The sequence below is a fragment of the Ovis aries genome, chromosome 2, assembly GCF_016772045.2.
Source record: "Ovis aries strain OAR_USU_Benz2616 breed Rambouillet chromosome 2, ARS-UI_Ramb_v3.0, whole genome shotgun sequence".
NCBI lineage: Eukaryota > Metazoa > Chordata > Mammalia > Artiodactyla > Bovidae > Ovis > Ovis aries.
In genome coordinates, this window is record NC_056055.1 from 51,420,300 (window position 1) to 51,447,203 (window position 26,904).

Genomic DNA, 26,904 nt, shown 5'->3' on the forward strand with positions numbered 1-26,904 from the left:
AAATAACTTTTGAATGGCAAAATCTCTACTAATTATACCGTCATTAGTGATAAAAGTACGTATGTTCCAACCATACTGAAAATTTTATCCATTATGTATCTTAAGCTTAACTATCCAATGGAATTTTCTAAAGAAAGGTGTGCAAATTAGACTAATTAGTGGCCAACTTTCCAATTTAAATGTCAGATTCATGTAAACTAAGGTGTCTAACTAAAAAAAGCCACTTATATACAGTAATCTCTGAATGAACAACACTGATCAAAAGCAAACTATTATTAGAAAGTAAAAAGTAGCTTCAGAAGGCAAAGATTCTGTTAGGTACCAAACAACAGATGCAAACTTGTAGGATACAAAAGTTCTTACAGATGTGTGTGTGTGTGTGTGTGTGTGTGTGTGTGTGTATATGTATACAGGTATATATATATGTGTGTGTGTATGTACACACATATTTTTATAAACATATTTACACACAAAGATCTGATGTACAAGATACCCTTAAATATTCATTTCCTACCTTCTATCATAAGCTTTTTGCTATGTATATATAATCTGAGTTGGATTACTGTAGAGATAAGCAAGCAGTTATTTATACATTAGTTATGGATACTTCTTGATTACCACAATGTCCTCAGAATAATACGGTTGAAAAATCGCAATCACTGAGTTGTCATACTCTGGCAGAATGCCACTCTACCATGTGACCTTTTCTTGTGTTGCAGCAATTTGGTAATAAACGAATTACTTGGTTTTTGAACAATCATCTGATTGTACTGTATATGAAGATGATGCCTGATACAGAAAATTAGTACTAAGAGACATGAAACTTCTTTTCTTTCATTAGACAATGCTGTTACAATTTTATAAACCCTACTTGACTATCTTACAAGTACTTTTACTCAACTTTCCCATACTTGGTTCCATTTTACATTTTCTATATATTTTCATGTAAGGTTAAAAGAAGTAAAAGAAATATTTTACTTAAAACGGGTGCCATTATAAAGTAAGTATCTTTAATTCTAGATATATGACATGTAACTATGTCTCATTAATGAACTCTTAAAATATAAATGTTTCTTGCTTGCTGTAGCTTCAACTTCTTTTACCATTCCTAAGCTACTTTATATATTTTTCTTTTCTTTTTATAATGCCACAGTATGCATATTTATATACTGCATACACATAAAACAGCATATGGAAAAAGCCAAATGAACTTTTTGGCCAACCCAATATATTGCATGGAAAACTTAAGATAAAATGAAGTAAATTCCATAGCAAGAGGATTACTATTACAACTGGAGCATTTAAAAATGTTTATTTAAAAATATTTACAATGAAGTATAGAGATATAAAGGCTAATGGAATGAACTAGAAAGTCCAGAAAAAAATAAAGAAAACGAATGACTGGTCTGCTGTGGAACTTACCTAAGATGAAAATGTAACAAACTACTAAAATACAGTTGTATTTGTTGGTTGTCCTGGTGATCTCACCTAACTGGCACTTAGATGGATGGCAACCCAAAGGGCCTCCTCAAGCCCCACAACTGAAAGCACACAAAGTATACTTGTACATCTGCTTTAGCAGTGTACTACAGTGTTTGCCAACTTTTGCCCAACTAGTTTTCCCCTCTATTGTATTTTGTATAATAAACCATACATGAATACTGAGTGTTATTATTCATAAAATTCAAAGATGAATCAACACAGTTTGCCACACCAGATGAATTGAGAGAGTTTATATTGTGCATTTCGACCCATATTGAATTTTATCAGGTGCTAATTATTGTTTTACTAGAACAACGGCTTAGTGCATCTGTTGTTTAATTCCCACTTCCCTATTCTCAAATGTGAACATCAAAGAAAATAAAACACTCAATCTTAAACAGCCCCTGACAGCAGACCAAGACTCAAGTGCTCAATAGACAAGGCCCTTGCCACCAGTTCTCATATTTCCACAACAATGAACAAACACAAAAACAGCACTAAGCGGCCTTTCCTCCTCCTCAGCTCCCCTTGGCCAGTTGTCTGCCTTGTACTAGAGAGAGCCCTTGAACGCAGCCCTGCTGGGAACACAGCACAGGAGAAAGGATTAGCCTTACTAACATGCTAGCATTTGCAAAAGGGAAGAAAAAAACCCCAGTACTGTATTTGGTATATGAATAACCAAAATGTATGAGCTGACAAGAGACCAGGACAGGCCTGTGGCTCCCCGGGAGAAAATGTAGCTGTGATGAGTGACAGGGCTTTCAGGAAATATGTTCACAATCACAGACAGTGAAGGCCATGACCTAGATCGTTTAAGAGCTTGTCTTGTCAAATTATCAAAAGCTTCTTCCTCTCTGAATAAAGAGTGACATAAGTGAGTGTCAGAAAGCTGCAGGCTGACAAGCCAAGCATACAATAACAGAATGCACGTCACATACATGCTGAACACCGCCACTGCTAGCGGCAAATCTTAATGAGAGCGCGGCCAGCCCAGGAGACTTGGGTCCCTGCTGGCACAGCTACTCATCTCACAAAAATCCTTCAGCTCCAAGTCAGTTAGGCTCTGACACGACAACTACAATTACGAAACACAACTTTTTAACAGAATCCTCTGGTGCTTTGTCAAAGCTTCTGTTGTTAGGAGCTGGCTCCCTCAAGTCACTGCAGCAAAACAAAAGATTTAATAAAACAAGCAATATTCATTGATGGTGAATAACATAAACAAAAGAGAATAATTTAGTTTTAACATTTGCTGAATGAGAAGATATGAGAAGAAAAGCACACCAGCCTCTGAACTCAACCACTATCTTAACTTTCCCATAGGCACATTAACGTAATTTTAGGTACCTACATTAAAAAAAAAATGCCTCTACTCTGGAGCTCTGTCAGCAGGCTTTTCATATAATTACAGCTATCAAGTCATCTGATTGTCTGCAGACTTTGGTAGTCACTGTGTATATACACTATTTCTCAGAAACATAAAATACTTATATATCCTGTTGTGTATGTACTCTGAATATATGTGAAATAATTTTTTCTATGTGGAATATTTTAAAGAGAATACCTTGGGCATTAGCCTGCCTTTAAAATTCCATAAAGACTGCGACAAGGTCTGAAATCATAGAAATATACAATGAAAATTCAAGATAAATTTTAATAGTTTTATTATATTTATATATTTTAATAGTTTTATATTATTATATAAAGATTTGTCATTCATGATAAAGAGTCATAATCATACAACAGATATATGCAGCAGTGTGTAAAGAGTCCATACAATTTTTTTTTTAAATTTACCAGTCAATATGGAAAGCCATGCATTGGTTTCCATCTCTAAGCTACCTCCAAAAGGAACCAGACTTCATAAAATCATCTTCCCATACAAAGTCAAATTTTAATCAATCCCTATACTCTTAATCCTCTGTCATCAGGGAAACTAACAAGCCTAATTTTTTGCTCAAAGAAGTTTCTCTTTGGTATTTTGCTCCTAACTTATGTGCAGTTATGAGGACATCAAGTTTGTCAGTAGTAGATTACATTTCAGCTTTATTTTAAAATATAACATTTATATTTTATAGAGTTACATCAAAATAATCAACCAAAAAATAAATAATACATATGTTACATTGCATTACCTTAAGCAGTTATATTTTCATTAAAAAAATTTCACCTCAGAGAATCACAAATATTTCTGGAGACTTCTTGTTTATGATTCTAGATTACTAACATAACTTAATTTTACAAATAGTTGATAATGTTTATAATATATACTTGCTAGGTTTCAGCTAAAAGTAAACAATATGAGAGCCAGTAAAATGAACCATGATAAGGTAGTGGCTAGTATCAGTGACTCCATGATCAAATGGTAGAATTCAAATCCTGGCTCTATTATTTACTATTGCAGGCAAGTTACATCTCTATATCTCAGTCTCCTCATTGACAAAAAGGGGATGACAGTACTTCTTCAAAGGGCTGCTGTAATGGTTAAAGAGAAGATAAGCATAAAGTCTTTAGGACAATGCCTGACACATAGCAAGCACTCTATTGTATTAATTATTGCTATAATGACATCAATTTGGCACTCTCCATACTTTTGATGCAATAATTGATCATGAGGAAATGAGCATCAATTAGGTACCTGAAGTAAGTGAAATCTATTGTGTAATGGTCAACTCTTGGATGTGACTAGATCAGAGAGAAAGCAGAAACTCAGTTTAACTGAGCTGTTGATAAAGATAGAAAAAAACTTCAAAAGGACAAATCAAAAATGCAGATTTTGTTAGGATTTAGCTGCTTGTGGCCTTTATAGGAAAAAAAAAAATCCAGAAACATCAATGGCCATTTACTATGAGCAAGTACTTATTTTTATATTCAACTGAGCTCTCCTCAGTAATGTTTTTAGTTGTTTGAAAATACATAGAAAAGAATATTTGATCAGATAAAGCTGATTTTGTACTTTATAGTTAAGCTATGGAATTAAAAAACCTTAAAATATTTTGATCAGTGGTATAAAACAAAAGTACTCCTCTACATCAGTCTCAAAGCTGACATACTCTCTTCAGGTTACTCAAGCTTACTTGATTCCTTTCTTCAACAATGTTTAAACAATAATAACAACGCCAGCTTCCTCACCAGCCTTTCCCTCTTGCCTTTCTTTGTTATAGTAACCAGAGATCTATCACCTGAAGGCGAGGAAAGTGGATATCAGGAAGGAGAAACTTTAGAGGTCTAGATCCCTATTATTTTGGTAACCTATCCAGCTTATGATCCACGTACACAAGATAAGACAGAAGTTTTATTTCTTGCTCTCTAGCATCTTAACTGTCTCTAACTTTCAGCAAACTGAGATCTCCCATTTTTAAACAAATAAACAAAACATCCCCTGAAAAATGATTAAAACTCTATGTTGATGACATCCTTTAATTAAAACTGCTAGAAGCTGATTTCATTACCCCTTTGGTATTGGTGCTTGTGTTCTGAATAACTAAACTAGTTCTCAAAGGTGCTATACCACCGTTTCCTTAAGCTCCCTAGTAGGCACCAAAAGTTTTAAAATAGATTAATAAGAGATAAACTAAAGGTAAAATGATTTTAAAAGGAAAATTTAGAATTTTCCTTATAAACCAACTGCACAAAGTCCATCACAGGTAACAGCTACAAAGAAATACCTGTTTAATTGTTTAAAACTACTGACATAATCCTAATTCATCTTTAGTCAACCACATTATACTCTTTTGATTTATAATTATGCCCTGTCATTCAGTTTATTCTCAGAAATTTCCTGGGAAATTTTCCTTTTCATCTTCTTCTAAGAATCTTATAGCATCCAGGACATGCCAAGTATACAAGTAATCTCCTTTAGGTTCAAAAGTGTTTTCTGAATCTTTACTAGTTTTAGTCCCTAGAAATTTTTTTTAAATAAAAGAATAATATTAAACATTATAAAAGTAATGCATATTCACTATAAGAATAGAAAATACATATCAACAAAAATAAAAGCTACACCTATATTACCACCTGAGATAACTGCAAACATTCCAGAGTATTTCAATCAAATTTCTTTCTATATACAAGCAATAACAATTAAAACCAAAATAAAAAAAATGCCATTTACAAGAAGATGAAATATTTAGGTATAAACCTAAATATGAAGGGATTTGTGTATGTGGAAAACTACAAAACTCTGACAAAAGAAACAATAGAAGATCTAAATAAATGGTGAGGTATATATACCATGTTCATGGACTGTAAGACTCAAAATAGTGGACTCAATTCTCCCCACAATGATTTACAGATTGAACACAATATCGACCAAAGTCCCATCAAGATTTTTCTGTAAGTATAGACAACTCAGTGTACAATTGAATGGAAAGGGAAAGAACTAGAACAGCTACAGCAATTTCATAAAAGAAAAGTTTAAAGAATCAAATTATGTGACTTTAACACTTACTATAAAGATAAAGAGAAATCAGGACAGTGTGGTCTTGGTGCTGGGACACATACCTAAGTAAGTGCAACACAAGAGAATTGAGAGTACAGAAATCAATTCACACAAATGTGATCACTTCACTGAATCTTTGAAAAAGATACAACAACAATTCAACGGAGAAAAGGTAGTCTATTCAAAAAATAGGGAACAAGTGATTACCCACGTGTAAAAAAATTAACCTTGATCTAAACCTCACACTATGCAAACATGAACTCAAGATGCATCATAGATTGAAATATAAAATATGAAACTATAAAATGTCTGAAAGAATATACAAGAGAACATTTTTTTAACTGCAGTTGGGTAACAAGTTCTTGAAAATGGTGCCAAAAGCCTGACCCATAAATGAAAAGACTTATAAACTGGATTTCACCAGATTTCAAAACTTCTTCTCTGCCAAGACAACAAGAAACAAAAACAAAAAACCAAAAAACTGTCAAGAGAATTAAAAACAAACCATAAACTAGGAGAAACTTTACAGATATCACATTTCCAGTGAGAGACACAACTAAATATTGGAAAAAAAATCTCAAAATTCTAATTAAAAGTCAAGAAAGGATCTGGACACTTCATCAAAGATGATATGAGGATAACAAACAAGCATATGAAAGGATATTCAATACTGTTAGCCATTAAGCAAATGCAAACTAAAACCACAGTGAGATAGATACTATCCAACCATTAAAGGGCCAAAACAAAAAATACTAACAATAACAGATGCTGGTGAGGATAGAGAGCAATTAGAACTCTCATTTTGCTGAGAGTCTCATTTTTCTGGTGGGAATGCAAAATTGTACAGACACTCTGGAAAACAATACAGCTGTTTCCTATAAAGTTAAGTATACACTTATTATATGATCTGCAATCTCCATTTGAAAATTTACTCCAGAGAACTGAAAACCATGTTCACACAAAGACTGTACACAAATGCTCCCTGCAGCTTTATATGTGATAATCAATAGCTATAAATAAGCCAAATGTTCCTCAGTAGAGAAGCAAACTACAATACATCCATAAAATAAAATATTACAGAGGAACAAACTACTGATACATGCAATAACTCATATGAGTCTTCAAATATTATGTGAAAGAAGCTGGTCTCCAAAGGTTACAATGGTATAATTCCATTTACATGAAATTCTCAAAAAGATCAAACTATAGTAATAGAGAACAGATTAATGGTTGCCAGAATTTAAGGATGAGGGGAGGATGTGACTATAAAGTATGAGGAAGTTTTTCAGGGTGGTAAAACTGTTTCGTATCCTAGTTGTGGTGGTGTTTACATAAACCTATACATATTCATAAACTGAACATCAAAACATAAGTAAATTTATTAGTAAAGGAAAAAAAGGATGACTAGATTGGCTTACTTACCATACTTAAGATTACTTGCCATATTATTCCTAAAATGTTTGTAACAAGCAATAGAATAGTACACATTAAATTTCAAGGTAGAAACCTATATATGGGTCAAGAAGCAACAGTTAGAACTGGACATGGAGCAACTGGTTCAAAATTGGGAAAGGAGTATGACAAGGCTGTATACTGTCACCCTGCTTATTTAAGTTATATGCAGAGTACATCATGTGAAATGCTGGACTGGATGAATCAAAAGCTGGAATCAAGACTGCTGGGAGAAATATAAACAACCTGAGTTATGTAGAAGATACTACTCTAATGACAGACAGTGAAGAGGAACTAAAGACCCTCTTGATAAGGGTGAAAGAAGAGAGTGAAAAAGCTGGCTTGAAACACAACATTAAAAAACTAGGATCATGGCATCCAATCCTATCACTTCATGGCAAATGGAAGGGGGAAAAGTGACAGCAGTGATGGATTTTATTTTACTGGGTTCCAAAATCACTGCAGAAAGTGACTGCAGCCATGAAATTAAAAAAAAAAAAAAAAAAAAAAAGATGCTCGCTCCTTGGAAGGAAAGCTATGAAAACCTAGACAGCAAGCATATTAAAAAGCCGAGAAATCACTTTGATAACAAAGGTCTGTCTAGTCAAAGCTATGGTTTTTCCAGTAGTCATGTATGGATGTGAGAGTTGGACTATAAAGAAAGTTGAGTGCCAAAGAATTGATGCTTTAGAACTGTGGTGCTGGAGAAGACTCTTGAGAGTCTCTTGGACTGCAAAGAGATCAAACCAGTCAGTCCTAAAGGAAATCAATCCTGAATATCCACTGGAAGGACTAATGCTGAAGCTCTCATACTTTGGCCACCTGATATGAAACAGCTGACTCATTGGAAAAGACCCTGATGCTGAGAAAGACTGAAGGCAAAAGAGGAGGCATCAGAGGATGAATCGTTAGATAGCATCACCTACTCAATGCACATGACTTTGAACAAACTCTGGGAGATAGTGAACGACAAGGAAGCCTGGTATGCTGCAGTCCACGTAATCACAAAGAGTTGGGAATGCCTCAGCGACTTAACAACAAGAAAATTATAAAATGAATATATGCTCATTATAAAAACAGTAAATAAAGATCAATAGAAATTTTAAAAACCTTCACCTATAATTCTTGATGTAACTACAGTAAGCAGTTTGGAATACTTCAATTCAAACTTAAATATTTGAATTGTTTCTAATTTTCATTATTACAAACCACCCAGACTCTAATGGTAAAGAACCCACCTGCCAATGCAGGTAGACATAAGAAATGTGGGTTCTGTCCCTGGGTCGGGAAGATCCCCTGGAGAAGAGCATGGCAACCCACTCCGGTATTCTTGCCTGGAGAATCCCATGGACAGAGGAGCCTGGCAGGCTGCAGTCCAAAGGGTTGCACAGAGTCGGACATGACTAAAGCAACTTAGCACGCTGAGATGAACATTCTTGTAGCTGTATCTTTGCAAACATCTATCACTTAACTCAAAAAAAGTTATTTAAATGTACTTTTCTAGCACAACCTAACACTGAGTACCATTATTAAGGCATTTGTTTTTCTACTAATCTGTAAGAGTCTTTTATATTATATGTAATTATCTCATTATATATTTTATAATAATCTTTTTCAAATTGTGGTTTGCTATTCAGCTTCATTAATGGTCTCTTTGGATAAAATGCTTTTTTAAAGTTAAGTCTATTCTTTATTTCATTTATGGCTTCTGATATTGGTGTCTTTGTTTCTAGTAAGAGCATTTAACACATTCATTTATTGTGAGAATCGACATATTTGGTCCTATTTTAATTCTCAAACTTTTTAATATATTCTTATTTCCATTTCCCCCTATCATTTGCTATCTTAAGTTTCCTTTGCATTATTTTAAAATTAGTAACTTTAAAGTTATATGGCTTATTTTTTCTTCTTTTAGTTAAACTTTAATTTTATTGGAATTGCTATGATCCATATTATTATGGATTTTAAATTTTGAAAATTTTTTTCCAAAATTAGTATTAAGTTTAAAAGCAGATTAAGAGGAAGTATTCAGACATGTACTGTATACTTTCCTGATTTCACTGTTCATTGCTGCTTATTCTCTTTTTCAATAAATTTACAAATGCACAATAGCTTGGCTGTATCATCTATTTTTCTCAGACTGCTCTAGCCTCCTGAGATTTCTCTACTGCTTCCTGGTGTTTAGTATTGCATGGGAGAAGTCTGATGCAAACCTGACTGTATGTGTGTTTGTGTAATGTGTTTGTTTCCATGATTGTTGTTTGTTTGATATTCAGAAATTTCACTAGGATACGTCTAGATGTGGGCCTTTTTTCTCCCACATATTGAGTGTGTGCACTTTTGATCAGAATTCCTTTTATTTTGCTTTGCATTGCTTTTCCTCTATCTTCTGTATCCACACTGTAAAGAATGAGTTAGTATTCTCTCAGTTTCCTACTATTTTGTTTGCTGAGTTTATTTCTGATTCCATTTTTAATTTACCAGTTCCTCATATATGCCTGTAATTATTTTCTATTGCTTTATCTTAAAAAAAAAAAAAAAAAGAGGTTTATGTGAATCTTGCCAATGGTGGGAACTAATGTGTTATCTGCCAAGGGCTGCGCAGGTCTCTGATCAATTTATTTATGGCAAAGTTTAGATTTGATCAAGTTTTAGTTTTCTCAATCAGATGTTCAGTTTGTTTGTGAGGAAGAGGGAAGGAGTTATAATTATATGGATCTGCAAAGTAGGAGTGTTTTATTACACCGAAAATCTTTATCTACTCCATTAAAAGACCATTCCTATTGTCCTAGATTCTTACAACTATATTGAGTTCTGTATAAGCATCCCTAAACCATGTAAAGCAAGAGAGGTAGAAGAGGTGATGAGGTGCGTAAGAGAAAAAGATTTACTATTAAGACAGTATCATTTACTTCATTATTGATTCCTGCCTAAAAGGAAAAACAATAAAAGTGTAGAATAATATCCAATGACATAATTTATTTGAAAATTGAGTCAGGTCTTCCTATATATTTGAAATTCTCCTACTATGATTAGTGTTAGCCACCCTAGAATGATTAGTATTCTTAGAGTATGTACTTTTCCCTGAATATCTTTAACCACAGACATAATTATTTTGTATTATATAACTGAAAGCTTGATTAGTTCATCATATTTTATAATATAATTTACTTATTTCTTGAACTTCTTAAATAGCTTACTGTTTGTGTTATTTTTTAATCAAGGAAATGATCATTAGATTGGTTGATTACCCCAGGCCTGAGGCTGGGGGCGGTGGCAGCCAAAAGGAGCTACCCCATGTTCGAGGTAAGGAGCGGCGGCTGCGTTTTGCTGGAGCAGCCGTGAAGAGATACCCCAAGTCCAAGGTAAGAGAAACCCAAGACAGTAAGCACTGAGAGAGGACATCAGAGAGTAGACAGACTGAAACTACGAACGCAGACAACAGGAGAATCTGATCACACGGACCACAGCCTTGTCAACTCAATGAATGGCTTATCATGCCATGTGGGGCCACCCAAGATGGAAGGGTCATGGTGGAGAGGTCTGACAGAATGTGGTCCACTGGGGAAGGGAATGACAAACCACTTCAGTATTCTTGCCTTGAGAATCCCATGAACAGTATGAAAAGGCAAAATTATAGGACACTGAAAGATGAATTCCCTAGGTTGCTAGGTGCCCAATATGCTACTGGAGATAGTGGAGAAATAACTCCAGAAAGAAGGAAGGGATAGAGCCAAAGCAAAAACACCACCCAGTTGTGGATGGGACCAGTGATAGAAGCAAGGTTCGATGCTGGAAAGAGCAATATTGCAGAGGAACCTGGTTAGGTCCATGAGTCAAAGCAAATTGGAAGACGACAAGAGTAAACATCGACATTCTGGAAAAGTGAACTAAGATGGACTGGAATGTGTGAATTTAACTCAGATGACCATTATATCTACTACTGTGGACAGGAATCCCTTAGAAGAAATGGAGTAGCCATCCTAGTCGACAAAAGAATCCGAAATGCAGTCCTTGGATGCAATCTCAAAAACGACAGAATGATCTCTGTTCGTTTCCAAGGAAAACCATTCAATATCATGGTAATCCAAGTCTATGCCCCAACCAGTAATGCTGAAAAAGCTAAAGTTGAATAGTTTTATGAAAACCTACAAGACCTTCTAGAACTAACATCCCCAAAAGATGTCGTTTTCATTACAGGGGACTGGAATGCAAAAGTAGGAAGTCAATAAACACCTGGAGTAACAGGCAAATTTGGCCTCGGAGTACAGAATGAAGCAGGGCAAAGGCTAATAGAGTTCTGCCAAGAGAACGCACTGGTCATAGCAAACACCCTCTTCCAACAACACAAGAGAAGACTCTACACATGGACATCACCAGATGGTCGACACTGAAATCAGACTGATCATATTCTTTGCAGCCAAAGATGGAGAAGGTCCATACAGTCAGCAAAAACAAGACTGGGAGCTGACTATGGCTCAGATAATGAACTCCTTATTGCCAAATTCAGACTGAAATCGAAGAAAGTAGAGAAAATCACTAGACCATTCAAGTATGACCTAAATCAAATCCCTTATGACTATACAGTGGAAGTGAGAAATAGATTTAAGGGACTAGGTCTGATAGACAGAGTGCCTGATGAACTATGGATAGAGGTTTATGACATTGTACAGGAGACAGGAATCAAGACCATCCCCAAGAAAAAGAAATGCAAAAGTGCAAAATGGCTGTCTGAGGAGGTCTTACAAATAGCTGTGAAAAGAAGGGAAGTGAAAAGCAAAGGAGAAAAGGAAAGGTATACCCATTTGAATGGAGAGTTCCAAAGAATAGCAAGGAGAGAAAAGAAAGCCTTCTTCAGCAACCAATGCAAAGAAATAGAGGAAAACAAGAGAATGGGAAAGACTAGAGATCTCTTCAAGAAAATTAGAGATACCAAGAGAACATTTCATGCAAAGATGGGCTCAATAAAGGACAGAAATGGTAGGGACCCTAACAGAAGCAGAAAATATTAAGAAGAGGTGGCAAGAATACACAGAAAAACTGTACAAAAAAGATCTTCACGTCCCAAATAATCATGATGGTGTGATCACTCACCTAGAGCCAGACATCCTGGATGAGAAGTCAGGTGGGCCGTAGGAAGCATCACTATGAACAAAGCTAGTGGAGGTGATGAAATTTCAGTTGAGCTATTTCAAATCCTGAAAGATGATGCTCTGAAAGTGCTGCACTCAATATGCCAAAAATATTTCCAAAATTTGGAAAACTCACCAGTGGCCACAGGACTGGAAAAGGTCAGTTTTCATTCCAATCCCAAAGAAAGGCAATGCCAAAGAATGCTCAAACTACCACACAATTGCACTCATCTCACACGCTAGTAAAGTGATGCTTAAAATTCTCCAAGCCAGGCTTCAGCAATACATGAACCGTGAACTTCCAGATGTTCAAGCTGGTTTTAGAAAAAGTAAAGGAACCAGAGATCAAATTCCCAACATCCACTGGATCATCAAAAAAGCAAGAGAGTTCCAGAAAACATCTCTTTCTGCTTTATTGACTATGCCAAAGCCTTTGACTGTGCGGATCATGATAAACTGTGGAATATTCTAAAAGAAGCAGGAATACCAAACCACCTGACCTGCCTTTTGAGAAACCTGTATGCAGGTCAGGAAGCAACAGTTAGAACTGACATGGAACAGACTGGTTCCAAATCGGGAAAGGAGTATGTCAAGGCTGTATATTGTCATCCTGCTTATTTAACTTATATGCAGAGTATACCATGAGAAATACTGGGCTGGATGAGGCACAAGCTGGAATCAAGATTGCTGGAAGAAATATCAATAACCTCAAATATGCCGGTGACACCACTCTTATGGCAGAAAGTGAAGAATTAAAGACCCTTTTGATGAAAGTGAAAGAGGAGAGTGAAAAATTGGCTTAAAGCTCAACATTCAGAAAACTAAGATCATGGCACCTGGTCCCATCATTTCATGGCAAATTGATGAGGAATTTGGAAACAGTGGAAACAGTGGCTGACTTTATTTTTGGGGCTCCAAAATCACTGCAGATGGTGACTGCAGCCAAGAAACTAAAAGATGCTTACTCCTTGGAAGGAAAGTTATGACCAACCTAGACAGCATATTAAAAAGCAGAGACATTACTTTGCCAACAAAGGTCCGTCTAGTCAAGGCTATGGTTTTTCCAGTGGTCATATATGGATGTGAGAGTTGGACTATTAAAAAAAACTGAGTGCCGAAGAATTGATGCTTTTGAACTGTGGTGTTAGAGAAGAATCTTGAGAGTTTCTTGGACTGCAAGGAGGTCCAACCAGTCATCCTAAAGGAGATCAGTCCTGAGTGTTCATTGGAAGGACTGATGTTGAAGTTGAAACTCCGAATCTTTGGCCACCTGATGCGAAGAACTGACTCATTTGAAAAGACCCTGATGCTGGGAAAGATTGAGGGCAGGAGGAGAAGGGGACGATAGAGGATGAGATCGTTGGATGGCATCACTGAGTCAATGGACATGAGCTGGGTAAACTCCAGGAGCTGGTGATAGACAGAGAGGCCTGCTGTGCAGAAGGGGATGATACAGGATGAGATGGTTGGATGGCATCACTGAGTCAATGGACATGAGCTGGGTAAACTCTAGGAGTTGGTGATAGACAGGGAGGCCTGGCGTGCTATGGTCCATGGAGTTGCACAGAGTCAGACATGACTGAGCAACAGAACCGAACTGAACTGACACATTACAATTTGTAAATTTAAGGTGCATGGCCTTATTACTTTTAATACTTTTATATACTGTAATATGACTGTCAAGGAAGTAATATCTATCATGCTACATCATTACTATACAGTATTATAGATTATATTCATTATACTGTGCTTATTTACTGCTAGTTTCAAGTTTGTACCCTTAAATACAATCTATATTATACCCCCACTTCTATCCCCTGGTAAATACCATTTTACTGTTCTTTTTTCTTTTTATAGGTTTTACTTTTATTTTCAGATTCCACATTTAAGTGATATTATGTAATACTTGTCTTTGTCTGACTTATCTTGCTTAGCATAATGCTCAACGTATATCCATGCTGTCACAAATGGCAGGATATCTTTCAGTCTCATGTGGCTGAATAATATCCCATTGCAGATACATGTTATCTTTTTTATCCACTCATCCACTGATTGACATTTGGGCTGTTTCTATACCCTGGCCTATTGCGAATGATTTTGCTGTAAACATGGGTGTGCTATCTTGTCAAAACCCTGATTCCATTTCTTTTGGCATATACTCAGAAGTGGAACTGCTGGATCATATGGTAGCTTTATTTTTAATTTTTTAAGGGAATTTCTGTATTGTTGTCCATAGAGGCTGAACTAATTTACATTCTCACCAACAGTACGTAAGGGGCTGCCTTTTCACCACATCTTCACAAGCACTTGACTTCTTGATGGCCATTGTTACAGTTGTGAGGTGTATCATATAATATGAGCAAACCAAATTCAAGAACACATTAAAAGGATTATCACCATGGCCAAGTGCAATGTATGTTTTCTTGCATCCAACCTGGATGCAAGAATGTTTTAACATGCAAATCAGTAAGTATAATTCATTACATACCTCAAAATAACATAATAAAGATCATATATGATAAACCACTGTTAACATTATAATCATTGAAGAAAAACTGAAAGAGTTTCTTCTAAGATCAGCTACCAGACAAAGTTGCCCACTCTCACCACCCCTATTCAGTTGTCACAGATAGTTGTCAGTTATCTGTGGGGGACTGGTTCCAGGAGCTCCTGTGCATACTAAAATCCTTGGAAGCTGAAGTCCCTTGTATAAAATGGTATAGTTCAATAAATACAGTTGGCCCTTAGTATCCCTGGATGTAAAACCCATGGATATGGAGAATTGACTGTACTGGAAGTCCTAGCTAGAGCAATTAGGCAAGACAAAGAAATAACAGGCATTCAAATTGGAAAGAAAGGAGTAAAACTGTCATTATTTGCTGACAATATGATCTTACATAAAGAAAATCTTAAAGAATTAGTAATAAAAAACTCTTGGAACTAATCGATGATTAGTTGGTTAGTGGCAACAAATTAAGTGGCAGGTTACAAAATCAACTTATAGAAATTACTGGCATTCCTTCATACTAACGATGAAGTATCTAAAAAAGAAGTGAAGAGAGCTATCTCATTCATAACAGCTTCCAATATAATAAAATAGTTAGTAATAAACTGAGCCAAGGAAGTGATAAATCTGTACAGTGAAAACTAATTTTTCTGAAAAAAATAAAAGGACACAAACAAATGGAAAGACATCCATGTTTATGGATCAGAAGACTGCTGTTTTTCCAAAATGAGTAAACTAACAAAGATGATGTCCATAATTAAGACTGAATACTTTCAGAGGCTGAAAATCTTTTCCAGTTGCTGTATTTTCTTTCACTGTGTACTATTTAAGGAAGATGACCAGAACCCAATCAAAAAGTTGTATGGGATTTATCAAGTTCAGGGGAGCTGACCTTAGCCTGTAACGCTTAATAAATAAAACTTTTAGCTTCCAAGTGTTAATGAGGATCTGACTTCCTTGATTTCATTTTCCAAACTCATAGCTTAGATAACTAAGCTCCAGAATTTGTCCTTATTATTGGATTTAAAAGTTAAATTTAACTGCAAAGTGAGAACTAGAATGAGTTAGATATTTAACAAAATTCCCAGTGGCCTGCTGGCTCTATTTATCAAAGACTCATGTCTTCTCAGTGTGACTGCACTGAAGATTAAGTTCATTCCTAAGTCCCACAAAATTCTCAATAAAATACTAAAGTTTATATATCTTTTCATTTTTAGAGTTGTTTGCTTTAGAGACTGTACAAGGGCAATCTTTCTCCTTTTTTGGTGGAAGCTAGGGGGGTCTTTTCCAATGAGTCAACTCTTCGCATGAGGTGTCCAAAGTACTGGAGTTTCAGCTTCAGCATAATTCCCTCCAAAGAAACCCCAGGGCTGATTTCCTTTAGAATGGACTGATTCATGGGGTCTCAAAGAGAGCAACTGAACTGAACTGAACTGAGGGGGCTCTGGAAAAGGAACCATTTCTACCCTCTACAAACTTATTCTCAAATCTTTCATGAAAAATACAGAAACCTGCTCTCAATCTGCTAGTTCTACTGAAAGTGACTAATACTAAGCCATGAGGCCTGCACTATAGGGAGACTTGGGGAAGCTGGGGGAATTCATCAGGTTAGTCATATATGACTAGAAAGCATACCATTCAGTTGAACTTCAAAATAAGGATTGGTCTCTTTAGACTTTGTGCTAAATTACACTCCTTCAGTTAAAAATGTGGAACTTTTATCCTGCTAAGGTTATTTCCATAAGTTTAAACATAATTTTAACCACAAAAAGTTCACATGTTCATTTATTAGGTGGTTTGGGAACAGTTCCAACGAATTATTAATGGCTAATTCTGGGATTTACTCCTTGAACAATGAACACACATGAATTTTCACTCATATTATCATGAGTTTTTCAAACACCCATCAGGAGAATAAGAGACCTCTAAGCACAGAAATCTACTTAACTTCCTAGGCAAGGTGTTGTCTCCCAGGTAAATAAGCATTTTATAAGGTTATTCAACCTTTTTTTTAATTAAGCAAAACAATCAATCCCAGCCATGACTCCTTCCTTCAACATTATGCTTAAATATTGAAATGCTGTGAAAAGTGAGAATAACAAATATATCTAACCTGATTTTCCTTATTCTCAATAACGTCAGTTCAATAGTCAGGTGTCAGCAGAACCACATATTTAACTGAATGCATATATCAAACTATTAAAAGGAAATCAGTTCTGAATATTCATTAGAAGGACAGATGTTGAAGCTGAAACTCCAATACTTTGGCCACCTGATGCGAAGAAATGGCTCATTTGAAAAGACCCTGATGCTGGGAAAGACTGAAGGCAGAAGAGCAAGGGATGACAGAGGATGAGGTAGTTGGATAGCATCACTGACTTGATGGATATGAGTTTGAGTAAGCTCAGGGACTTGGTGATGGACAGGGAAGCCTGGCATGCTGCAGCCCATGGGGTTGCAAAGAGTGAGACACGACTGAGTGACTGAACTGATTCTTATTTGGAAAATATTTTCATCTATTTTATAATGTTAGTTGCTCAGTTGTGTCTGACTCTTTGCAACCCCATGGAGTATATACAGCTCACCAGGTTCCTCTATATATAAAATTCTCTAGGTAAGAATACTGGAGTGGGTAGCCATTCTCTTCTCCAGGGGATCTTCCCGAAACAGGGATCGAACTGGATCTCCCACACAGCAGCAGATTCTTTACTGTCTGAGCCAGTGATATTTTAAATAAGCTTATTATCAAAGGTGTTTATTATATCCATAGTATCTGCACATTTAAAACAGAAACTTGAGAGGATATTCTGAGGACTTAAACTGACAACATCTAGACTGTCAGTAAGTAAATCTTCTCCATGTACTTTCATGAAGTACAGCATCATTTTAACTTTCAGACCTTTGGCAAAGCCTAACTTTACAATGTATATAGACAGTTTTAAATTATCTTTTTATGTACAAGCTATCAGCAAGAAGAGAGACTCTGGCAGACTTAAAATTTAGATTCTTTCTACACTTCAGATTCTCTTCCTTTGGAAGGTACCAATAATGTAGGTTGACTTCTGAAGGCCTTGAGCCATCTTTCTACCCTTTACATTGTAAAACTCTGGAAGTTCACACCAATACTTTTATACAGTAGTTAACAAGTGAAGAGCTTTTCCAAAATCACTGCAGACGGTGATTGCAGCCATGAAATTAAAAGATGCTTACTCCTTGGAAGGAAAATTATGACCAACCTAGACAGCATATTAAAAAGCAGAGACATTACTTTGCCAACAAAGGTCCAAGGCTATGGTTTTTCCAATGGTCATGTATGGATGTGAGAGTTGGACTATAAAAAAAAACTGAGTGCCGAAGAACTGATGCTTTTGAACTGTGGTGTTAGAGAAGAATCTTGAGAGTTCCTTGGACTGCAAGGAGATCCAACCAGTCCATCCTAAAGGAGATCAGTCCTGAGTGTTCATTGGAAGGACTGATGTTGAAGCTGAAACTCCAATACTTTGGCCACCTGATGCAAACAGCTGACTCACTGGAAAAGACCTTGATGCTGGGAAAGATTGAGGGCAGGAGGAGAAGGGGACGACAGAGGAAGAGATGGTTGGATGGCATCACCGAGTCAATGGACATGAGTTTGAGTAAACTCCAGGAGGTGGTGATGGACAGGGAGGCCTGGGGTGCTGCAGTTCATGGGGTCGCAAAGGTCGGATATGACTGGGTGACCAAACTGAAATGAAGAGCTTTCCAAGCAGAATTCAAGAGTCATAGCAAGAATATGAATATGACTCATGAGTTTTCATTAATAACTGTCTTTATACATTTAACTGATACTCTGGTATTACACAGATCCTGGTGTGGCAATAGGGGTGTAAAAAGTAAAGATGGAAGTTTCTTGATCTCCTTAATTTATAAGAGCTTGGGGCATCTACAGTTACCCAGTGCTTCATAAATTCCAGTAGATGGGAAGATGAAAATGACAAAGAAGGCTGGAGAACATCATGGTCAGAGGGTCTTAGCCTTAAATAAGTCAAAGATATATACACAAAGAGGCAGGAGAAATGATTTAGGCACCCCACTCCAGTACTCTTGCCTGGAAAATCCCATGGACGGAGGAGCCTGGTAGGCTGCAGTCCATGGGGATGCAGAGTCGACACGACTGAGCGACTTCACTTTCACTTTTCACTTTCATCCATTGGAGAAGAAAATGGCAACCCACTCCAGTGTTCTTGCCTGGAGAATCCCAGGGACGGCGGAGCCTGGTGGGCTGCCGTCTTTGGGGTCGCACAGAGTTGGACACGACTGAAGCGACTTAGCAGCAGTAGCAGTAGCAGCAGCCAGTGACTCATTGGAAAAGACCTTGAAGCTTGGAAATGAGGGCAAGAGAACGGGGTGGCAGAGAATGAGATAGTTAATAAAATCACTGACTCAATGGAGATGAGTTTGAGCAAACTCCGGGAGATGGTGAAGGACAGGGAAGCCCAGCATGCTGCAGTTCACAGGTCACAAAGAGTTGGACATGACTTAGTGACCAAACAACAATGGCCAGTGAGAAAGAGCTTGATCCTAATCAGCTTAATTCAGAGGTATGTGGGTCAAGAAAGAATGAGCAGCAAGAATTTGAGAAAGCTGCAGGGGAAACAATATTTTTTGTGGAGGGCCAGGTTTCAAGACAGATTTAAAGCAAGTGTGGGATTAGCTGAATAGTTTCACCAATCTGGGGCCAGAGAGAAACTGCTTCCAAGTGAATCCTCATGAAGAGCTTCTGGGATAGTGGAAGGACTTTTAAGTTTCTTCAGAAAAAGTCAGTGGAGGACCTCTGGGGAGATAATGTGGATAGGGATTTGCCTGCCAATGTAGGGCACATGGCTTCAATCCTTGATCCAGAAAGATACCACATGCCGTAGAGCAACTAAGCCCATGAGCCACAACTATGGAGCCTGAGGTCTAGAATCCATGAGTCACAACTACTGAGCCAAAGTTGGCGCAGCTACTGAAGCTCGTGTGCCTAGAGCCTACGTTCCACAATAAGAGAAGACACTGCAATGAGAAGCCAGAGTACTGTAATTAGAGAGTAGCCCCCTGCTTCACAACTAGAGAAATCTTGCATGCAGCAATGAAGACCTAGTGCAGACAAAAACAAAAAGTCAGCAAAGCTCAGGTTTGATGGGACTCCAAGGGAATCCTATACCAGGTGGGCAGGCTGAGAAAAGATCAATTCAGGTCCAGAACTTTCACCATGTAATTTAAAAAACAAAACAGAACACAATGGCAGATCTTTGCAGATTTAGGGTAAAAGGTGATGCCTTCTCTGATGCCAGCCACAGTCTAACCCTATCTTAAAAAAATGTATAATAACTGGGGTTATTAATCCTCAAGGCCATTTTAGATAAGGAGTTTAACATACATTAGAGGCCAAAATTAAGAAGTTAAGCAGAATGAGCTACAGATTTAATCATAGCTAATTACATAACCTTTAACAAACCATTCTTAACTGTTCTGTACTGTGCTTTCCTATTTAAGAAAAACTACTCATGACACTGTCTGAGCCTCTTCTGTTATCACAGACAAATTAGACCATGTTTCTAAGAGCTCTTCGGAAGAAAGAAGCTAAAAAATATGCTTTTTAAACCTAACTGCCAAACTAGAAAATCTTGCTAAGAAATTATAATTGACAACTTAATGCAGAGAACAACAGAATAAATCTAAGACAACTTAAAATTTACTATTTTTAAGAGTTAGCAAATATTGAAAAATAAGTTGAAAACTACTTTGGAGTGAAATGACAATGTCCATCTCTATACTTTGTCTTGAGACTCATATTCAACCTTACTAGGGCCTAAAAAATAAAATCTGAAACAGTAAGATATCATTTTCTCCTTATCTGAATGTCCAAAAAATTTAAAGATTAATTACAACTAGGGTTGAGAGTACTTTAGGACACTGCTAGCAGATGGATACACTGGTTCAATCTTTTAGAAGAGTAATCTGGCAATATTTATGCAGATATACTCTGATGGCCAAAAGTGAAGAGGAACTAAAGAGCCTCTTGATGAGGGTGAAATAGGAGAGTGAAAAAGCTGGCTTGAAACTGAAAAAAAAAAAAAAAAGATCATGGCATCTGGTTCCATCAATTTGTGGCAAATAGAAGGGGAAAAAGTGGAAGCAGTGACAGCTTTTATTTTTTTTGGTTCTAAAATCATCCTCTGTCAGCCACTGCAGACAGCGACTGCAGCCATGAAATTAAAAGATGCTTGCTCCTTGGAAGGAAAATTATGACAAACCTAGACAGCATATTAAAAATTAGACACATCACTTTGCTGACAAGGGTCCATATAGTCAAAGTTATAGTTTTTCCAGTAGTCATGTACAGATGTGACAGTTGGACCATAAAGAAGGCTGAGCACTGAAGAACTTATCTTTTCAAATTATAGTGCTGGAGAAGCCTCTGGAGGATCCCTTGGACAGCAAGGAGATCAAATCAGTAAATCCTAAAGGAAATCAACCTTGACTATTTATCGGATGGACTGATGCTAAAGCTCCAATACTTTGGTCACCTGATGTGAAGAGTTGATTTATTGGAAAAGACCATGATACTAGGAAAGACTGAAGGTAAGAGGAAAAGTGGCTGACAGAGGATGAGATGGTTAGATAGCATCACCAACTCAATGGACATGAATTTGAGCAAACTCTGGGAGATATTGGAGCACAGACAAGCCTGGCATGCTACTGTCCGTGGGGTCGCAAAGAGTTGGACACGACTTAGTGACTAAACAGCAACAAATGTATATATCCTTTAATAATAAAATTCCATTTAGAATACAACTTACTGAAATACTCTTACATGAATGAAGAGATATAAAAACATGGTAAAAAGATGTTTATCACAGCACTGTTTGTTTAAAAAAATCTAAATGTATTGGTAGAGAAATAGCTGGGTAACTGGTAAAAAAAAAAGAATAAAGGTTAGCTATGAGAAAGATTTCTCAAGAGGCAGGTCAGGTGGTCTGGTATTCCCATCTCTCTCAGAATTTTCCACAGTTTATTGTGATCCACACAGTCAAAGGCTTTGGCATAGTCAATAAAGCAGAAATAGAGCTTGAGAAATCTGTATGCAGGTAAGGAAGCAACAGTTAGAACGGGACATGGAACAACAGACTGGTTCCAAATAGGAAAAGGAGTACGTCAAAGCTGTATATTGTCACCCTGGTTATTTAACTTATATGCAGACTACATCATGAGAAACTCTGGATTGGAAGAAACACAAGCTGGAATCAAGATTGCTGGGAGAAATATCAATAACCTCAGATATGCAGATGATACCACCCTTATGGCAGAAAAAGAGGAACTAAAACGCCTCTTGATGAAAGTGAAAGAGGAGAGTGAAAAAGTTGGCTTAAAGCTCAACATTCAGAAAACGAAGATCATGGCATCTGGTCCCATCACTTCATGGGAAATAGTTGGGGAAACAGTGGAAACAGTGTTAGACTTTAATTTTGGGGGCCCCAAAATCACTGCAAATGGTGACTGCAGCCATGAAATTAAAAGATGCTTACTCCTTGGAAGAAAAGTTATGATCAACCTAGATAGCATATTCAAAAGCAGAGACATTACTTTGCCGACTAAGGTCCGTTTAGTCAAGGCTACGGTTTTTCCAGTAGTCGTGCATGGATGTGAGAGTTAGACTGTGAAGAAGGCTGAGTGCCGAAGAATTGATGCTTTTGAACTGTGGTGTTGGAGAAGACTCTTCAGAGTCCATTGGACTGCAAGGAGATCCAACCAGTCCATTCTGAAGGAAATTGGCCCTGGGTGTTCTTTGGAAGGAATGATGCTAAAGCTGAAACTCCAGCTCATGTGAAGAGTTGACTCACTGGAAAAGACTTTGATGCTGGGAGGGATTGGGGGCAGGAGGAGAAGGGGACGACAGAGGATGAGATGGCCGGATGGCATCACTGACTCAATGGACATGAATCTGAATGAACTCCAGGAGTCGGTGATGGACGGGGAGGCTTGGCGTGCTGCGATTCATGGGGTCGCAAAGAGTCGGACACGACTGAGTGACTGAACTGAACCGAAATGATGAGAAAGATAGCCTTTATGAACTGATACAGAGACGTATTCATAAGGAATTAACTGGAAAAAAATTAACTTACCAGACAGTGACCCTATTTTTGTTTAGAAACTACAATCAATAGAGCCCTTTAGAAACTACAATCAATAATTGCTATATTATTTACATAAGAAACACATATACCAAACATTTATCCCAACAGACAGTCATATTAATGTTTTAAGCAAAGGGCTCTAGGCATAATTCAATATATGCAAAATTTTAAAAATATTTGTGTTTTATATCATATCTTTGGGAAGAACAAATTAAAAGAAAAGGTTCCTACTTTTTGTGAGGGCATACTTAATTCTAGAGCCCTTCTGGTTGAAATTGTGACTAAAACCCCACAGACATTTATAACACGACACAAAATGACATCTAAAATAACAATGTGCTAAAATTCAATGTGTTACAAGTAACTGAAATATCTTCTAAGTTACTTCTGTCTTTTAAAATCTAATGAAAGATCTAAGATAAGCAGATTTAAAGTGTTGGTGGCTTGTCTTTCTTGCATGAGACTATTGTACCACCAAGAGCCATCAATAAGCAGGCTTCATACTGACCTTTGTATATAGCTGTTAAGTATTTATATGCATGTATTTCATCTAACTATGAATTGGTGCATAAATTTTACATGTTTTTTTATTACATACCTCTTTAATTTGAACCTTTACTTTGGCAAACACATTATGCCAAAGAGGCTAGCACAGGTTTAGTTTTTGCTGATGCTGCTTCTGGATGAACCATTCAGTAGGATCCCTATCCTGAGATATTATAGTTCTGATATACATGATCTGTGGCCAAAGGGACATTGACTATTATTATACACAGAGCAGAGAAACATTCTTTTAAGTAGGCTAGCAGATGGTTACAAATTAGCACGATGCCCCCAAAGCCTGACAAATTAGTCATTTGCTAGATACTCACATCAGCATAGTGGCCTATCATATCACATCGATCACAGCGTTTTCTCCAGGAAGCTCTTTCAAGACATCTGTGAGTAGAAGACATAGGCAAAGAACAGCCTAAGCAAAAGCGGGCCGGACAGGCATATTGGAGATGTCCTCTCTCGGAACAGAGGCAGCAGGGGCGGACTTTCTAGGTGGCAGACAAACGAAAAAAATCTCTTTAGCAAAATACTTCAGTCTCAAATAGAATACTTCTTTTTCAGTATAATTGCTTAAAAAATTATTTCCATTTGGGAACCCAGTGAAGGTCAAGTCAAACATAACTGTAAAATCAAACAAAATATCTTAAGTCAGAGTCTTAACAAAAGCCACCTGTATTCTGTGGTTGCCACAAAGGCTTAGTCCACATGTATACTATTAGTTGGCATCTATTCTTATGCCTTGCTTTGTAGAACATTGACAAAGTCGAATGTATCTAAGATGGAAAGTAGCATGATGAGGATCTGGAAGCTAAGTCTAGGAGAAAGATACAGAAAGAGGTTGCTTTGCCTGAAGAAACAAAGGTAAAACATGAAATAAGATAGCCACCTCCAATACCTGAAAGACAATCATTTGGAAGGAGCAGGTAAGGGATGAAATATTTGTTAAGGGCTCACTAAGTGTCAAGAAATGCCTAAGAGTTCTGTGTTATTTCAAAGGCTAATGTATCTGTTGAACATAATTTACATCGATAAACATTTATAAATGCCTAAAATTATAATTTTCCAGCAATGAAAATTATCCCACAATGAAACAAGCTGTGTCATAAAGTAGAAGACTTAGAACCAAAAACGAGTCAAGAATCAATCTGATTCAACCTCCTCATTTTACAGTAAAGAAAAGAGAAGCACAAAAGGTGAAATGATTTGCTTAAGGCTGTACAACTTCTAATGGGATACTGAAATTGATTCTGGCTGTAGATTTATTATCCTTTACTACTACTCGAGGCTGTGACTTACACGAACATTTAACATGAAATGTAACCCATATATTATATAACATTTGAATTGGAAGGTATTAAAGGTTCTAACCCTACTATTTTAACAATATGGAAAGAAACATTTATTTCACATACTTGTGGGAAGGGGCAGTTTTTTGACAAATGGCCACATTTGTCACAATTTCTACAGGTAACATTTTTGTTGGCTGTATAGTATCGATGGGTCCATTTTCCAGATGATCTTTTATTACCTATCTGTGCCTAAGGGAAAAAAAGATCAAAAATTAAAATTATTTCACTCTGTTCAACAGAATTAACAATCATAATCTGTTCAATTTAGAAGCTAGCAATAGGGAACTTTATGTTCTTAAAGGAGTTAGAAAAATTTAAAAGGGTACCCTGAAGACAGCTCTGCTTTTTGTTTGCCCATCTCTTGTATTCTTTTACACTTCTCCATATGATTCCGTTTCTCTTTTATCTTACCCTGCTTACAGTTCAGGTCTAGTAAGGGTGCTGGTGCATCATTCAGACATCACAGTGGCATTCAGAGTCAAAGATATTGCTGACATATATCAATGTATACCACATTTCTCTGAATGAGAGGCTTGCTTAAATTTTTAGTTAGGCGTTGGTGTTTTTTATGATTTTGCCATTTACAAAGTTATAAAACCATAGAGCCACCAAATACATTCCTTCTTTTGAACAGCCCAGGGTTAATCCCTACAAATTGGATTTTAACTTCTAACAGAGAAAAAGATAATGTCTTCCCCCTAGAGTCCTTTTAAGAACTATTCTTCCTACACTGATCCAATTCTGATGTCCCATATTCTAGCCAAAATCCAATATCATGCAAGAGAGTATTAGCAAAACATATGATACAGACTATCTAAAGGGGAAAAACTAAATGTCAACCATGCTTTTATCTTGTTTGGTTTAATTTTTGAAAAAAAGTTCATGTTTCACTTATTATCCTACTGAATTAGCCAAGTAGGTCTCAAAAGGAGACACAATATAATTATCTCTTAAAACTTTCCTTATACCAAACTGTAAAATTATTCTTTTCTAGCCGTCTCTCACAATTAAGGCTAATAATTGAGAAAGACAAACACCTGCCACATCCTAAATATAGACTAACCATTTCCTTACACTGAAGAAGCAGTTATTTCCGGTGTTGATCTTGAGTGGTACCAGGCAAAATGGCTGAGAGGACTCATCATAGCAGAGAAGAAGCAAAAGGGATAGGGGACTAAATCATTATGGGAATTAACTGACTGGAGAAAATCAAGGCTTAACCATGCTTCTGAAAAATTCAACCATCCATAAACTAAAATTAAACTTTTTCTTACAAGATACTTGGACTGCTGCTATGTTTAAAAAGCTTATTAAGTCATCACAATGAAGTAAAAGGAAACTATGAATCAAAGGAAATTATTAATCTATTATTTATAACTTTGATTTTACCTCAATGTCTTTGTCACTGATGAACCAGTTCACATCATCTTCTCCTACAAAACAAATAAAACATGTTACTCAATCTTTACACCTTTAAAGCACTTGATTGACAATAATTATTCAATTTGTTAGTACTGATATTGAACTACAAAGGTATACTGAGAAATGTAAATCCCTTAACCTCTTGACTCTGTTACTACTTCTGTGGCTCTGAAAATACTTAACCTCTCTTAATCTGTTTCCTTACCTGTGAAACAGGAGTAACAGTATTTTCCCTGTATAGTATACCTAAAAAATCAGATGAGATGTGTGAATCAGATGAGATATGTGAAAATGCTTTGAACATCATCAAACTGTAAATCTCTGAAGAGACCAAAAACCCAACAGCAGGTGCAAAAAAGAAATCTTATCTGAACTTCCCTTATCTGACTAAAGCCTGTTTCATGAG

At 36.7% G+C, this 26,904-nt stretch overlaps 1 protein-coding gene across 3 annotated transcripts in view; it reads right to left on the minus strand.

Moving 5' to 3' along the window:
- ZCCHC7 (zinc finger CCHC-type containing 7) overlaps window positions 1-26,904 on the minus strand; it is a 246,704-nt gene that overhangs the window by 34,786 nt on the left and 185,014 nt on the right. For 2 of the 3 annotated variants that reach the window (XM_012120976.5, XM_004004248.6), the window contains exons 3-5: window positions 26,466-26,509; window positions 25,140-25,265; window positions 24,045-24,215 (exon numbers count right to left, since the gene is read on the minus strand). In XM_012120976.5, the coding sequence (XP_011976366.1) occupies window positions 24,045-24,215; window positions 25,140-25,265; window positions 26,466-26,509 (341 nt within the window). The remainder of the gene's footprint in view (window positions 1-24,044; window positions 24,216-25,139; window positions 25,266-26,465; window positions 26,510-26,904) is intronic. The other variant, XM_042243238.2, reaches the window with a different exon arrangement.